The 15,071-nt window shown below is 30.0% G+C and overlaps 7 protein-coding genes across 7 annotated transcripts, besides 1 other annotated feature; 4 read left to right on the top strand and 3 right to left on the bottom strand.

The window, feature by feature from the left end:
• Nucleotides 1–46: 46 nt before the first annotated feature.
• CMU_009190 (zinc-finger protein ZPR1, putative) lies at nt 47–1,553 on the top strand (the record flags this gene model as incomplete). The annotated part of the gene is made up of 2 exons (XM_002140740.1): nt 47–1,047; nt 1,112–1,553. 2 exons carry the CDS (start codon nt 47–49, stop codon nt 1,551–1,553), a joined length of 1,443 nt encoding a protein of 480 aa, XP_002140776.1.
• Nucleotides 1,554–1,960: 407 nt separating this feature from the next.
• Nucleotides 1,961–2,002: a sequence feature (AT_rich).
• A 50-nt stretch (nt 2,003–2,052) lies between these two features.
• Nucleotides 2,053–3,861, bottom strand: CMU_009180 (uncharacterized protein; the record flags this gene model as incomplete). The annotated part of the gene is made up of 1 exon (XM_002140739.1): nt 2,053–3,861. One exon carries the CDS (start codon nt 3,859–3,861, stop codon nt 2,053–2,055), a length of 1,809 nt encoding a protein of 602 aa, XP_002140775.1.
• A 340-nt stretch (nt 3,862–4,201) lies between these two features.
• CMU_009170 (uncharacterized protein) lies at nt 4,202–4,594 on the top strand (the record flags this gene model as incomplete). Its single annotated transcript, XM_002140738.1, has 1 exon — nt 4,202–4,594. One exon carries the CDS (start codon nt 4,202–4,204, stop codon nt 4,592–4,594), a length of 393 nt encoding a protein of 130 aa, XP_002140774.1.
• Nucleotides 4,595–4,890: 296 nt separating this feature from the next.
• On the bottom strand, nt 4,891–5,811 carry CMU_009160 (3-oxo-5-alpha-steroid 4-dehydrogenase domain-containing protein; the record flags this gene model as incomplete). Its single annotated transcript, XM_002140737.1, has 1 exon — nt 4,891–5,811. One exon carries the CDS (start codon nt 5,809–5,811, stop codon nt 4,891–4,893), a length of 921 nt encoding a protein of 306 aa, XP_002140773.1.
• A 503-nt stretch (nt 5,812–6,314) lies between these two features.
• Nucleotides 6,315–7,127, top strand: CMU_009150 (RNA 2'-phosphotransferase, Tpt1 / KptA family protein; the record flags this gene model as incomplete). Its single annotated transcript, XM_002140736.1, has 1 exon — nt 6,315–7,127. One exon carries the CDS (start codon nt 6,315–6,317, stop codon nt 7,125–7,127), a length of 813 nt encoding a protein of 270 aa, XP_002140772.1.
• A 126-nt stretch (nt 7,128–7,253) lies between these two features.
• CMU_009140 (uncharacterized protein) lies at nt 7,254–9,125 on the top strand (the record flags this gene model as incomplete). The annotated part of the gene is made up of 1 exon (XM_002140735.1): nt 7,254–9,125. One exon carries the CDS (start codon nt 7,254–7,256, stop codon nt 9,123–9,125), a length of 1,872 nt encoding a protein of 623 aa, XP_002140771.1.
• Nucleotides 9,126–9,402: 277 nt separating this feature from the next.
• Nucleotides 9,403–15,066, bottom strand: CMU_009130 (uncharacterized protein; the record flags this gene model as incomplete). The annotated part of the gene is made up of 1 exon (XM_002140734.1): nt 9,403–15,066. One exon carries the CDS (start codon nt 15,064–15,066, stop codon nt 9,403–9,405), a length of 5,664 nt encoding a protein of 1,887 aa, XP_002140770.1.
• Between the last annotated feature and the right edge of the window lie 5 nt (nt 15,067–15,071).

Genomic DNA, 15,071 nt, shown 5'->3' with positions numbered 1-15,071 from the left:
CTCGGATTGGATTTTGAACTGTTTATTATAAATAAAATTATCAAATATGGCTGATGGGGTTGTAAATAACTATGAAAATGCTCAAACAGAAGTTACTGTAATCGAGACACTTTGTATGAATTGTGGCGATAATGGTGAGACAAAGTTACTTTTGACATGCATTCCACAGTTCCGTGAGATAATATTAATGTCTTTTGAGTGCTCGCACTGTGGCTGGAAGAATAATGAGGTACAATCTGGTTCGGCCTTACAAGATAAGGGTCACTGCATAGAACTTGAAGTTAAAAATCGGAGCGATCTTAACAGACAAGTTGTAAAATCTGAATTTGCTACTTTTACAATAGTAGATCTAGAATTTGATATACCCCCAAATACTCAGAAGGGTGTTATATCAACTGTAGAAGGTATAATATCTAAAGCTGCTAGTGAACTGGGTTTAAACCAATCTGAAAGATTAGCATCTGATCTAAAATTAGGTTTAAAGATCCAAGAAGTCATATCATCTCTAAATTCATATTATACTGGAAATTATTTTCCTTTTAAAGTAAGATTAGATGATCCAAGTGGTAATAGCTTTATTCAGAGTTTATTTGCTCCTGCTAAAGATCCTCAAATTAAGATTAGACTTTATGAAAGGACAAGTGAGCAGCTTCATAATATGGGATATTATGGTTTATTAAATACTGATAAGGAAGATCAAGATATTAAGTCAAATGATAATAACTTTATTACAACTAACCAACCAAAAGTGATTGATAATCCTAATTTATACAAAAAAGGAGCAGACATACCAGATCACTTAGTTCCTCACTTCTTAGACTTAAATAAAAGTATAGAAGACCAAAATAAGATCACAGATGATGGTGAAAGAATTAAATTTAATGTTTCCTGCCCTCATTGTGGACAAGATGGTGAAAGTAATGTTTGTGAAGTTGATATTCCAGGCTTTAGACGCTGCTTAATTATGGCATTTGTCTGTGACTATTGTGGAGCTAAGACAAGTGAGCTAAAACCTGCTGGTCCATATGGAGAATTTGCAAAGAAATGGTAAGTTTTGAATTTTCTGATCCACTAATATTCTTAATTATTTGTTAAATATATTTTCTTATAGGACTTTGAAAATTCAGGATTCTCTAGATTTAAATAGAGATGTACTAAAGAGTGATACAGCAGCTTTGAAAATTCCAGAATTGGAATTTGAGATAAGCCTCGGTTCTTTGGGATCTGTATTTACTACTGTTGAAGGTCTTATAATGAAAATTATAGATTCTCTTGAGAACTGCTATCAATTTCAAGGGGATTCAACAGAAGAAAAACAGAAGGTAGCTTTTAAGGAACTCATTGAGCAACTTGAAAATCTTGTCCAAAATCAAACACCATTTACACTAATATTAGATGATGCAGCAGATCATAGTTTTATTGGTAAGCGGATTATCAATGGAACAATATGTGATACGGATGAACAATTGAGCTTTGAAATATATACTAGAACTCCTGAGCAAGATGAAGAACTGGGAATTAGCTATATGAAGGTAGAAAACTATGAAGAATAAGAATTAAGTGTACTTTTTGATATAGACAAGTACACACTCTCGAGTATTATTAGAAAAGTACTATAGTTAAACTTTTATAAATATATCTTATAGATTTCTAATTAATAAGACATATGATCAAGTTCTAAACTAAATTAGACCTTGGTATGTTAGATTATACCCAGTAGTTGATTGAAAGGGTTTTTCAATGATATATTACACAATTATATATTACTTCAATTGCATGTAAAGATATAGGTTTACAGAAAATAAGACATTTCTAAAAACAAAATTTTAGATCATCCAGATGCAATGAGTATTAGATATTCTAAATATTCCTGTATTTATTTTTTGCCAGTCCTTTAGGGTGTATGCAATGGCTATTGCAAGCTTCATAGACATGCTTAGTTCCAAAATATCTTCCAGAGAAATTATTACTATTGAAAATATTCATATAATTAATAATATTAGACTATTACTAAATATAACTTTAACAACTCTTTATCTTCCAAAACTAACTTTAATGAAAATGTATACAGTCCAAAATTTTATTTATTAGGGGTAGATCTTTTCTCAAATTAATAGCAATAAGCCCATTGAAATCTTTTGTAACTGTAAATCTCGCTAATCTTTTGAAGGTTTTTTTTGTATAGTCGAAATGACTATATTTTAGTCTCTCATATAGTAACCCAAAATACTTGGAAATACTAATTCCATAACTTTTTATTAATACCTCGATGATGTCTTCAAAAGACTTGCTAATAGCAATATTGGTCTTAATTAGAGCTATATCATCACAGAATTTTTCAAAAATAAATTTTACCTGTTGCTTAATAGCCTCAGTTATCTTATCCAAACCTATTCCAAAAAAATACCAGTCTCTTTTCATATCACTGCGTACACAGTATATAACTATTCCTACAATATACTCATAGCGAGTGTCCATGATATTTTCTATTTCCATAGCTTCAAAGTCTAACAACGACAATAAAGCACAAAATTCAGCTATGTCCGTATTTCTTGGTAAGAAAAGAGCTAGATTTCTAGATATAGTAGAGACCGATATAAAAAAATCTGAATAGTTTATCTCTTCTACATAATTTAAACTGAATTTTTCAAGTTCACTATACTTCTTTCCTCCCCAAGGAGGTGATGCAAAACACCAATCAAATTCTGGTAAATCAATGAAAACTTGTGGTAAACCATTGCAATTTTCTAGTTTGTTATATATTACTTTATCCTCCCCTTCTATATATCTCCTCCGTTTTTTACAATATTGAATATTTCCATTATTAATCACACATTTCTCATCGAAATTTGCCTTTTTCATCTGCTTGCTCCTATACCATCTACAAAACTCCAAAATATCACCACAAATAAATACAATATTGCTTTGTGTATCGTAAAAAGTATAAAGGTTATCTGAATCAGGTAATTTATATCTTGTATGGCAAGATAAATTAGGAGATCCTTCTTCTCTAACAATGTCTAAGTCGTCTATCTTTACACTTCCCTTTGATTTTCCATATAGACCATATATAGTTGCATTATGTTTGACTATCTCAAGTCTTTCATGTACCAACTCCACAGATACAACTAATTCACAGTGCTGAGATAATGGAATAGTATTTCCTCCAACTCCACAACATGCGTCTAACACGGTACATCCACGAAGACGTCTAGCAATATGCTGTGCTAAAACTTCAGGAGTTGCGTCAAATATTGCATTTCGATCCAATATAATTCCTTCATTAAATTTCTGAAATATTGAATACTCTCTACCGACTCTTTTTGAAAAGGCTGTAATTCTTCTTTCACTAACTACTGAACTTTTCGTGTTACTTGATGTGATTTTATACAATTTCATTTCTTCACATCTTTTGAATTTTTCAATATTATCCAAACATATTTCCAATTTTTTATTATTACTTAATGTTAATGACTTGCTTAGAGGAGTAGATGGAAAACACATTGCTATGCAATATAAGATATTAGGATCAGTTGTTGAAATAATTGAATTAGGCATGTTGGAATATTTCAATGGTAACCTTACAGTCCTTTCAAAAATAATTATACTTCTACTAATTATTCCTTGTGCTGAATTATTATTGATATTTAGCTTTTTGAAGACTTCAGATTTGCCAATCCCACTAAATAGTGAAAGCCATTTTTGAATAGTTCCTTCTAAAATCCCTATTTTAGGTAGAATTTCAAATTCTTGGGGTCTAAAACCTATAACAGGTTCACCAAAAACAAACATTATTCTATCACAAGGATTTGAATTTATACTGGGCTCACTTTTCATATAAAATTCATGAAGGTCAGGCATATCTGAAAAAAGCCCAATAAAATTAAAACATTGGTACAACACGAAATTTTATGTTATATTTTGATAAACATAAAACTTCAATGTAACGCAAAATATATTAACTATATAAAGTACCTGGTCTTTGACTCTATTATCCAACCACTTTTATTCTAGAGTATCAAACTAAAAACTTTTGCACCTTCCATCTTACCGCCCTAAAGCGGTAATATATCGTAGAAGAGATGTTTAGGCGCTAACAATAGCTCTTGCAGACTATACTGTGTACCTTTTATGTGCTTTTAACAAAGAAAAAGTGGAAAGTTCTTAAATACTAGGAAGCTGGCTTGGCTATAAGAAGTAGATGAACTCTTATGCAGCCAAGAAAAGCTGTGTAGATAGCAGTCCTCAGCAGGTGGAATACTCTGGGGGATTTGAAGAAAGATACATCAATAGGATAGTAGTAAGACATAATACTGAACTACTACCAAGAACTGCACGAATAGACCCTTTGATGCCTAAGAAATATTCTGGAGTCAAAGTGTCTGATAAAAAAGTGTCACTAGATCCAGAGCAAAGACATAATATCAGGCATTTACTAGTGGAAAGTGACACACATGATATTCAACTTTCCCCAACAGATTCAATGAGTTCTACTAGAAATTTATCACCTAAATCTCCACCTGGAAGTGAAGACTTCCTGATATTCTTATCTGAGGAGCAATTGCTGCAAACAATTCAGCCATCTTCAAGCTAAGTGGTTGAAGGTGTTTAGATACTCTAATATTAAAGATATACAAATCTATATATAATTCAAGTAATTCGGAACTTGATGATTTTAAATAAAAGTTAGACATACATTATGAGACTAGATCACTTCTTAGTAGTGCAACTTCTAATTTTTTTAGGAGGTATGCTTGTGTTCACAATGAAATTTCATTAATCTGGTAAACTGGGTCCTATAGTAAGTTTAACAGCTATTAATCCGAGTTTATATGACTGTAGCTAGTATTTAGTAAAATAAGTATGTATATTATTATTTTCCAAAGTAATTTATAAAATGAATGGAATAATAGCCTTCCGAGTTTTTGGATAATCTGGGAATTCACGTTGATAATTCCTATGTTTCTTTAAAGCCCATTGTGTCATTTGTCCAAATGCGACCATTGTATAAAACCAACAAGTTGCACAATTTACAATAAAACAAAAAGATACCCATGCCAAAGTTTCCCAGAAGTAGTTTGCACATGAAATATAATTAAATCCCCAGCCATGAGGAGTACCACGTTTCTTTGTCCCACGGTCCCTAAGTTTTCTTAGAACCAAGTGCGAATTAAAATTAAGAAATTCAAAGATACACATTAAAGCTGTCAAAATATAAAATACAATAGGTGGGTATTGAGGTGCTATATAACGAGGGTGGTAGACAAAGTATCCAACACCTATACCAAATAATATCCAATAATGGAAGCAATTAATAGGTAGTCTGATAATTGGCATAGTAGCAATTGAAAACCTATGAATAAAACATGTCTCTATTTCTCTTTTAATATAGTGAAATAGTGTTAACGCTAGAGCTAATTTTTGAGCTAGACACTTTTTTGGAGCTAATTCGTTATATATCAAGGAAGGAAAGAAGTAAAAGAAAGGAAATATAATAATTGGTCCCAAGTATTCAATAAAAAAAACAAGCCTCCATGATATTTGAACGCCCAAGTCCTTAAAATATAAAGACGTACCATTATCTACTCCATATAAAGAAAGTAGACCTTCCTTCAGAACTTCACCATGAGGACTATCTATATTAAACCACTGCCTTTCAGGATAATAGTGAAAGTCATTATAAAATTGCCACTTCAAATCAGATACAGTGGCTTGTTTTGGAATGTCTATTACTGCTAAGTGCTTCCCATTGCGTTTTTTTATATAAAGACGCATAGTAGGACCATCATTGAGGTCATTATCTGATGACATTAAGACTTTTCCTTTAGTAAAACTCCCTATTATCAGATCCTATTTTAAAATGTAAAATATCTGGACTTTTTGAATCTATAGTGCCCTAGTTACTTTGTGTGGACATCATAGCTTAGAGATCCCGCATAAGCTTTATTCGACTTTTTTTTGTCCAGTGAGTTACCGTTAAATTTTACCTAATGAACTGTCTTAATAGTGTACCGCCTGTTAAAATTTTCTCAATATTTTTCTAAAAAAAAGACTTAGCAAGTCTTTTCATTATGAGTCATCATTATCTATACAAGAGAAGTATACGAGCTGTTGTTTCTTAATACATTTAGTTAAGAATAATATATGGATCACTTATACATAATTTTCAATATTCTCATTTCAAGCACTACGTGGCGCCGAATTTACCTACTTAAATTATATATAATGCACCCTTTATATCAGACTATTAGCTTAAGGAATGTTTAATTCAACTTATTTAGATTATTTAGAAATTAATGGTTGTATAATTATAGATGTCAAATAGGGGGCCTTGGATATCTAGACGACTAAGTTGGCTTCTTAGGCACGGGGACCCGAAAATTACCAACCTAATATTTCGTCCTGATGGATATGTCGATATTAAAGATATTTTAAGGTTTATTAAAGGCTTAGAACTAGAAGATATTTTACAAATAGTCAAAGATGATTGTAAGCAACGATATTCTGTATGTAAAATTGGAGATATTTTATATATTAGAGCAAACCAGGGACATTCCTTAAATTTCATCCAAGATGATCTCTTATTAAGTCCAATACTAATTTCACAATTAAAATCTTTCCAGGATAGAATAATTGTTCATGGTACATATATCAAAAATTGGGAATTGATATTTAATAGTGGATTAAAGAGAATAGGTAACCGTCAACATATTCACTTTATTCCTCTGAGTAAACTTGAAATAGAACCATCTAGACCAGACTTTGAAATTAAGATGACAAATAACGAATATACAAATATTGACTTATTAGTTAGCTATTTAAAAGGTTATAAATGCACTAAAGTATGTGGTATTAGGCCTGCATGTGAAGTACTGATATTTATTGATATTTATAGTATTTTAAATGAAAGCAAAGATATAAAATTCTTTTGTTCATCAAATAATTTAGTTTTGACTAGAGGAGATTCTGAGGGTATATTAGATCCAAACTTTTTTATACTGACGATTGATCTATTAAATGGATTTGTTCTACACAATAAATTAAATAAATCCTGTTTAGAATGGCCATTAATAACCTTTTTATCTAAATTTTTGTTAGGAAATGGAAATATAAATAATATAGGATAAGAGAAATCCTATTCTACAAGGTAACCATCTTTTTTTTCGAGTGTTGCACTTCTATAGATCTTGACCGCTGCAGCGTGTATTATGAGGTAAACAGCTTATGGTGGTAAAATGTCAAGCTGAAAAATAATGCTAGAAGGAGTTAGATTAAAGGATGAAATTGAAGCTCAAGCATTAAAAAATTCTAGGGATTTATACCCTGATGCACAGCTACTGAGAGTTGATGCAATTCCATCTAGTTACATAATTTTACTTACGAGATTGAACTCCTTTGATAACTGTTATTTTAGAAATACATCTCTTGAGTGTTGGGAAGCTAGAGAATGCAGGATTACTGGTAAATTTGATTTAAATCCTCAAAGTGGAATACAAGCAGTTTTATCTTCAATAAAATTAAAATATACATCTGATCCATTTTTAACAAAAATAGCCGTTTCAAAAAGAAATGATCTTGAAGAGATCAATATATTAGGCAGAGTGACTCCTATAAAGATGATATATAGAGAAATAGATATTTTAAATTCACTTGGGTTGATATTTAGAGAAATGAATAAAGTGGATAGTACAATGGAAATTACAAATAGTGAAATTTATGATGATTACACTAGCAATATAAATCATACAATTCAAATAAGTGATACAGCATCCGAGAAAATATCTAATTCGAAAAATTTACCTTTTCTAAAATACTATTGGTATAGCAAGGGTACTAATATTGAGTACAATAACGTAACAGTACATATTATTGCTGCAAGCCTATGCTCAAGTCGTAGATTAAGCCTAGTATTAGGTTATGATCAACATAAAAGTTCATATAGTCAAATTTATACTCATCCTCTAACCTTAATGGATATCGCTGTTAAGCTGGTATCCGCTTTTCGAAGTGTCATTAACCTTGGATATCTTCCACTATATTTCTCACCAGAATGTATTTTGATAAATTTTGAGAGATCTTCAGATACTGGAATATTAAATGTTAAGAATGTTATATTTAGTAATATAGGGGAATTTGTAAAAGGAGACAATATTTGGTTTCAAATTAATGGAGATAATGAAGATCTATTTGGCTACAAAATAGATGATGCACACCCAATTAACGATTTTTCTGTTGATAATAAATATATAAGTCCTGAACTAGCTATTTCTTTTTATTTAAAAAGTTTATTCGAGAAGGTAATGCATACTAATTTGCATTATGAACAATTAAAAATTGAAAAAGTTACTCATGAGAGTAATATATATAGCAAATTTGATGATACTTCAATATATTCAAGTCTATATGAGAGGATATCAAATAGATGGTGCTCTTTAATATTTTCAGGAGATTTGAAAATTACGAAGATTTCAGGTATAAGTACAATGAGTATGGAGTGGAAGGGAATAATAGATAAATTTACAAGCTTATCAAAACAAACAAAGGAATTGGAAAATTGTGATGATCTTGAGAAAGATTATTCAACTTTTAAAAGTGTTGTAGAAAAATTGCACTTTTCTATAAAGATGGGAATACCTTCTATTGTATTTTGCCTTGGAATTGCACTTTCTAAACTACTTGGTGGTAAAGATATATTGGAAGCTTGTGATAATGATGATATTCATGCTATTGATTGCATGTGTGAATGGAATGCCTGTGGCGATATAGTTCCTAATTTAGGTCGCGTTAATGAAAAATATATAATAAATTGTTTAACTGGAAGGAGAAATTGTTCAGTATTAGATATTATCCCAAATAAGGGAATATTTGTAGATGATTCACATGGATGGTCTTCTAGGGTTCAGCGACTTTTATGGGGTTGTTTGAATTTCAACCCTTCTCAAAGATGGACTCTTGGTCAGCTCGACCAGGAGCTAAGATCTCTATACCGTGAAATGCACCAAATATTGCATTTGAAAGATGAGTTTAATGTGCATAATAATGAAGCAACTGAAAATAAGAAACTTTTTAATCAAAATAGACACAAATATACTAGGTGGTTTAGAAAATTCCAAGGAAATTCCTAAAGCATTATTGAGAACCAAAAGTATTGGCAAGACTGAAGATATATCATTAGTATTTAGAAAGGTTTATAAAATATTGAACATTCAGGTGAAACTTAATATTATGAAGTTAACTTTATATGCAAAAAATCCTAAGGAATAGCTTTCAAATTTATCAAAAGAACATATAAGAACTATTTCATCAACTTAGAAATTAAGTTTTAAAGATTTCTTTTATAAAGTTTTTTTAGTAAAAGTTAAGATGTAGATAATTCAAGACCTATTTTATTATAAAATTAAACTATATTGATTTTCTTCGTTCTACTTCACTCTTATATGTTATATTATTGAATATTTTATAATCATAAATAGGCTTATTTTTTATTATACCTTGTTCTGGATTAATACTTGTTAACTCTTTAAGAGTTATATTGGAGCTATCAGTATATATGCTCGTAAATTCTTCTAAAGTTATATAGCATTCACTATGATCATTTAGAAAGCCTTGTAAAGTATTACTTTCACTCCTGCATGTATATGAGCTATAGTCAGTATTTGTATAGATATTTAGTTCTCTAGAAAGAATATCTTCAATTAAAAGACATTTGATTTGATATATACGAAATAATTCAATAATATCAAACTTTTGAAAAAAATCTTTGATGGTGGTTTCAAAGAATTTATTATCTTCTAAGAATTTGTATTCCAAGTTTTCATTAAAGATATGGACCTCGAAATTTGATCTTTCCAACTTTCTCATAGTGGAAATGTTATATATCTGTTTAGATTTAGAATCCTGATTGTATAAATAATTACTCTTCACATTAAAATGATCTTGAATATAAATATTTTCAGGAGTTGAGATATCATTTCCTAGTTTAGTTGAACTTGGAAATTGATGATCAGTTTTAATATATATATCTTCTATATTATAGTCATGATTATGCGCATACTCAACTTCAATATGTCCAATATTAGTGGAATAATTCACTTGCACCTCAGCATCCTTTATATTTCTACTATTATAAAGATCCTTAAAAGCTGAAAAGAAAAGGATTTCTGAGAAATCATCATCTGTAGGAATAAATGGATCTATATACAAATTACATAGACGAAAGTAAAATAAAGTATTACAGTATAAAGTAAAATTGTAGCTACTCACAATAGAGTATCCACAACATACTTGTTTACTATTATTTCCACTTGTATCAATATTTTGTCTTGTCAAAAGACTTGACACTCTTTTTGTCTTAAATATAGAGCTATTCAAGTAAATACTGAAAAGAGTACTTGGTAGGATTAAATTAAGTAAAATTTTATCATCTTGATATCCAGTACTAGTATTGCTGCCTTCGCTTTTATGTTCCTTCATTAGTAAAAAAGGGAGCATTTGAGCTTCATTTTTATGAATAGGACAACATACAAGAGTTTGTTCATCAATTACCTGGTTAAGGGAAGTATATTCTTCAGTAAATATAAATTTGCAAAGAAATTTATATTTGAGTACAAAACTATATATTTCGCTAAACTCATTGCTAAAATCTTCATCCAGACAAGATTTACAAATAACCATTGGTTGAAGTATAATTGAACTACTTGAATACAAGGGAATATCGAAGTAGTTACAATCTATATGTTTTATTGAGGGCTCTTTAGAGCTCTCTATATAAGTACTGTAGTTATTTATGCAAAAATTACTCATATGCTCTTCACAGTCTTCTATATCATTATCTAATTTCCCTTGTCCTGTAAAATTCTCCCTAATAGTGTTATTAAACTCTTTTTTGGATAAAGAATCCTCATGCAGTGTAGTTACTTGTTCATAATTAGTTTGTAAAATAACTACAGGCATCCCACTTAATAGAATTCTCTTCTTATACCTAACTTTTATTGGTTTCCTATTCAAAACATGCCAATTACACTGCATAAATATAAAGGTTGAAATTATATTCTTAGCTCTCATAATTTGAATGTTAATTGTCTTATCATCTATATTTAGTGTGTGCTTGTTCAGTGCTAGTTTGTAAGTAACTGAGTTCTCAGGTGAACGCTTCTTACTTCTTTTGTTATTTAAAGAAGGCTTTAGGATAAAAAGAGATAAAAATAAATCAAAATCCCTTTGATTTATTTTCGTTTTTGAGCTATCTATATTTATGCTGTCAGTAGCATTTACAGCTTTATAGTATATATATTCAAGTACTTCGAAATCATCTAATCCAAAAATTTCACTCCATTGATTCTTTTCTTCTGGGAAAAGAGATTGTTCCTCAGGATCATAAAAAGTATATGAATTAGTATAATCATTCTGATTAGAAATATTCAGAGATTTGTTGGAATTATTCAAAGGTTCCAAAGAAGTATATAAATCACTTGTATTAGTGTGCAACCATCTAATTAGGCGTAAACAAATGTAAGAAATATATAATGGTTGATTTTTATTATACAGGTATACAATAGGCCGTAGTATTTTAATAACAAAAGAAGATATATCACTCTTCAATACTTTTGTACTAGACTTAAATTGATAAATAATGTCAGAAAAAACAGACAGTAAAATTTCTAAATATGCCATACCTTCTAAAACAGAATCACTTTTCAAATTTTCAAGTTGAATTAATACTAACATTATCCACAAGACTTTCAACTTTATACTTGTACTTAATCCTACTATTGAAGTAAAAACAGAGGTACAACTTAATTTATATAACTGTTCACTTCCATCTGCCATATTGTTTGACTGCATACAGGAAAAAAGTTTATCTATAAATTTCCAAATATGTCCCCAGTATTGACGTATTAGAATTACCTGACTATATTTATGTTGTTCCATAATACTCAGTCCTTTAGTAAATGTATCATCTTGATCAACATTGTAAATATCATTAGAGACACTTTTATCAATCACAAAGACTTCATCAGTAGAAGATATCTTTGAAGATTGCAAAGATTCACTGAATATTATACTTGGGAAAGTAGCTTTAATAAAGGGTATTATTGAAGGAATTTCCAAGACGAAAATACTTTTTATATTACTGAGATATATAGAATAAGTTGGTAGACCATAATTAAGTTCTATATCTTCTATATTACCAAAAAAAGACTGACTTAAAGAATTCATTTCATTACTAAAAGTACATTTCAACGACTCTTCAGTAGATAAGCTCTCAGGTAAAGATTCATTATCAATGCTGAGGTCTACTTTAGATTGATCTTTTTTATTACCTAATTTTTTATATTTTATCCAAATAACTTTATCTTTATTATGATACCACAATTTACTAGAAAGAAAAGGTGTAGGATATGTTTTGCTTAGAGGTAATAATTTGGACTTGTTCTTCCTGTCGAGAACCATTTCTCTTAGTAACATCATTCTGTAAAGTTTTTCGACACAATTATGAGATCCTTCAGGATACACTGACGTAGATAGAGCACCTAGAAGGTCACTAAATGCCTGTGTCTCTAGAACACTCAATAATAATGGCTTTAAAGATTCATGGACTTCATGTAATAGGTTATTTCTAAATATTGTAGAGTCAAATGGACTTTTAAAGTCTTGGAATATAATTCCTCTAAAAATTATGAAAAAAAACTCCAAAAAGGACTTTCTAAATTTATTTTGAATTTGTAAATATATCTTCCTTTTAGGATCATCTAATTCTTCTTCTATTGGAATACAAGGAATATTTAAGTCCATATCACCCTCACTTAATTTTTCACTTTGTTTGTCAATATTAAAAGTCCATAAATGTGCATAATTATCTAAAATGTGATTCTCCCCAACAATATCAAATTCCTTCGGTGTAATAGTCCAATATATTGTCTCATTAAACTCATTAAATCTTGTATTTGACAAATTCTGGCATTCTTCCACTTTACTGGGTGAGTTTGGTCGTGTTTCTAGATCTACAAATGGAAATCCAAATCTCAGTTTAGTATTTAAATCATATGGAAGGTAATCATATTCACATCTATAATGCTTTGAAATAGGAGATGATGGATATGTCTTTGGATATTTATTCTCTAAAGTGGTGCAATTTAAATTATCCTTAAGGAACTCTTGTGATGTAACATTATTCTCCAGATAGTTTAATTGTAATTTTGAAATTTCAAAATAAGAATTCATTTCTTTGCCCACTGTTGTTTTATCTATAGTTTTCTCTAAGCTGGCAAATTGCATTACATTAGACTCAGTAGAAGCTTTACAATTCCTATGAGTCCTGGCTGATACTGGTTTTGTAGGCATGTTTGAAGTAATCGCAACTTTAGAATTATTGTTTGAGTTTATTTCCAATTTTCCTAGTAAATCTATAGATATGTAATCATTTGAATTATTATTATCTGATATATTCATCTTATCAGTTTCATATACTATAGATGTACTTGATGTACAGAAAGAAAACTTCTCATTTATTGAAGGAGTAGATATAGTCTTATCACCAAGTGACCTTTTTGTTGAATTTATAAGCAAGTAATTAAGCTTGTACTCGTCCAATATTACAATCAGACGAGACTCAATCTTTTTCCTAAGCCTAGATGGTATTTCAAGTATAGCCTGGTTATGACTACTTATATTAGATGAAGAAGTTACTATTTGAAAATTTTGACCTGTCTGAAGATGGTTAGAATCATTTAAAGCATTATAGTTGTTAATATTTAGATTTGCAGGATGAAGATGGATTGAAAAATTCGCATCATCAGCGTTATTTGGATGATTTAGAGTGCTTGTAGAATGAACGTCACTATTAGAAAAGTATTTTATTAAAGTCTGTGATACGGTCATAACATGACAAGGACTAACCCCATCATACAAATCCAAATTATATATATTTGCATTTGGACAGTATTCATTCAAAGTTTCATAAATTAAAGTTAAGTGATCTTCCAGTTCATCTGGAATTAGCAAACCAATTAGGAATGGAGTTGGACTAGCCGATAGTTCAACCATATGAAATGGGAGCAAAGGAATATATATCATGCATATATCAAGAGGAAATAGTAAGCATCTAAATGATTCACATACTATTGAGAGTAAACAAGGAGATCTTGATAAAAATATAACACTCATTTCTTTAATCAAAGCTATATACAAGCTGAGCATAGAATTAACTGTCATAAAGTTAAACAAAGACAAAACAGGGACCTGACATAATGGTAATTGACTATTAGGTGGTGGCTGAAATAATAAGTGAACGACTGATTTAGATAGTTCCCAGTTTACATGATAAACACCTTTTGGAGGTAGTATAGAATGAAACAATAACTCTTCCTTAATATTTGCTATAGCTTGAATCCCTAAATACGACCATTCCTTTAGAAAATACTTCATATTGTTATTTCTAGTATAATTAGTTTTAAAAATTTCCCTAATATCAACCCAAGTATTCAAAAATTTATATTTTAAGACATTATAAATAGTGCTGAATATGGGCGCAGATGATAATAGACAAATAGATAATGGAACATAATAGTTAGAATATTCGTTATAATCAAACCAATCTGGGAGGCTTTGAATATTCTGAAGGCCATCTACTAATGTAATGTATTTATTAAGTCGCTCCCAAATAACTAAGGTGCCCCCAAAACGCCTTTCTCCTTTATATCCAGTCAATACAAACGTATGAAATTGAGTTGAGGGATATTCATTATTTTTAGGGTGTAGCACTCTTGCACCACCATTTGTAAAACAAAATGTTACACAATCCTTTATGTGATGTTTTAAAATATCTATATTTTTAATTGTAGAGGAGTCTTCTGTTACCTCATTTACTTTTACCCCGAAATGTTCATATTTTGTATAGCTATGTATTACACTAGTAGGCCAAATGCTCATTATTAAACTCCTCCTAGTAACATCATCTGTGTAAGATAAATCTATCGACTCGACAAGCTTTACAAAGCTATCTGAATTAATCCCTGATATCACGAAAGCATCAAAACATCCTATATAATTGTTTCTAGATTGCATATTAA

The sequence above is a fragment of the Cryptosporidium muris genome, genomic scaffold (genome assembly GCF_000006515.1).
Source record: "Cryptosporidium muris RN66 scf_1106632373431 genomic scaffold, whole genome shotgun sequence".
In the NCBI taxonomy this organism is placed as follows: domain Eukaryota; phylum Apicomplexa; class Conoidasida; order Eucoccidiorida; family Cryptosporidiidae; genus Cryptosporidium; species Cryptosporidium muris.
The sequence above is the reverse complement of the archived record's forward strand: the minus strand, read 5'-3'. Positions and strand labels throughout refer to the sequence as shown.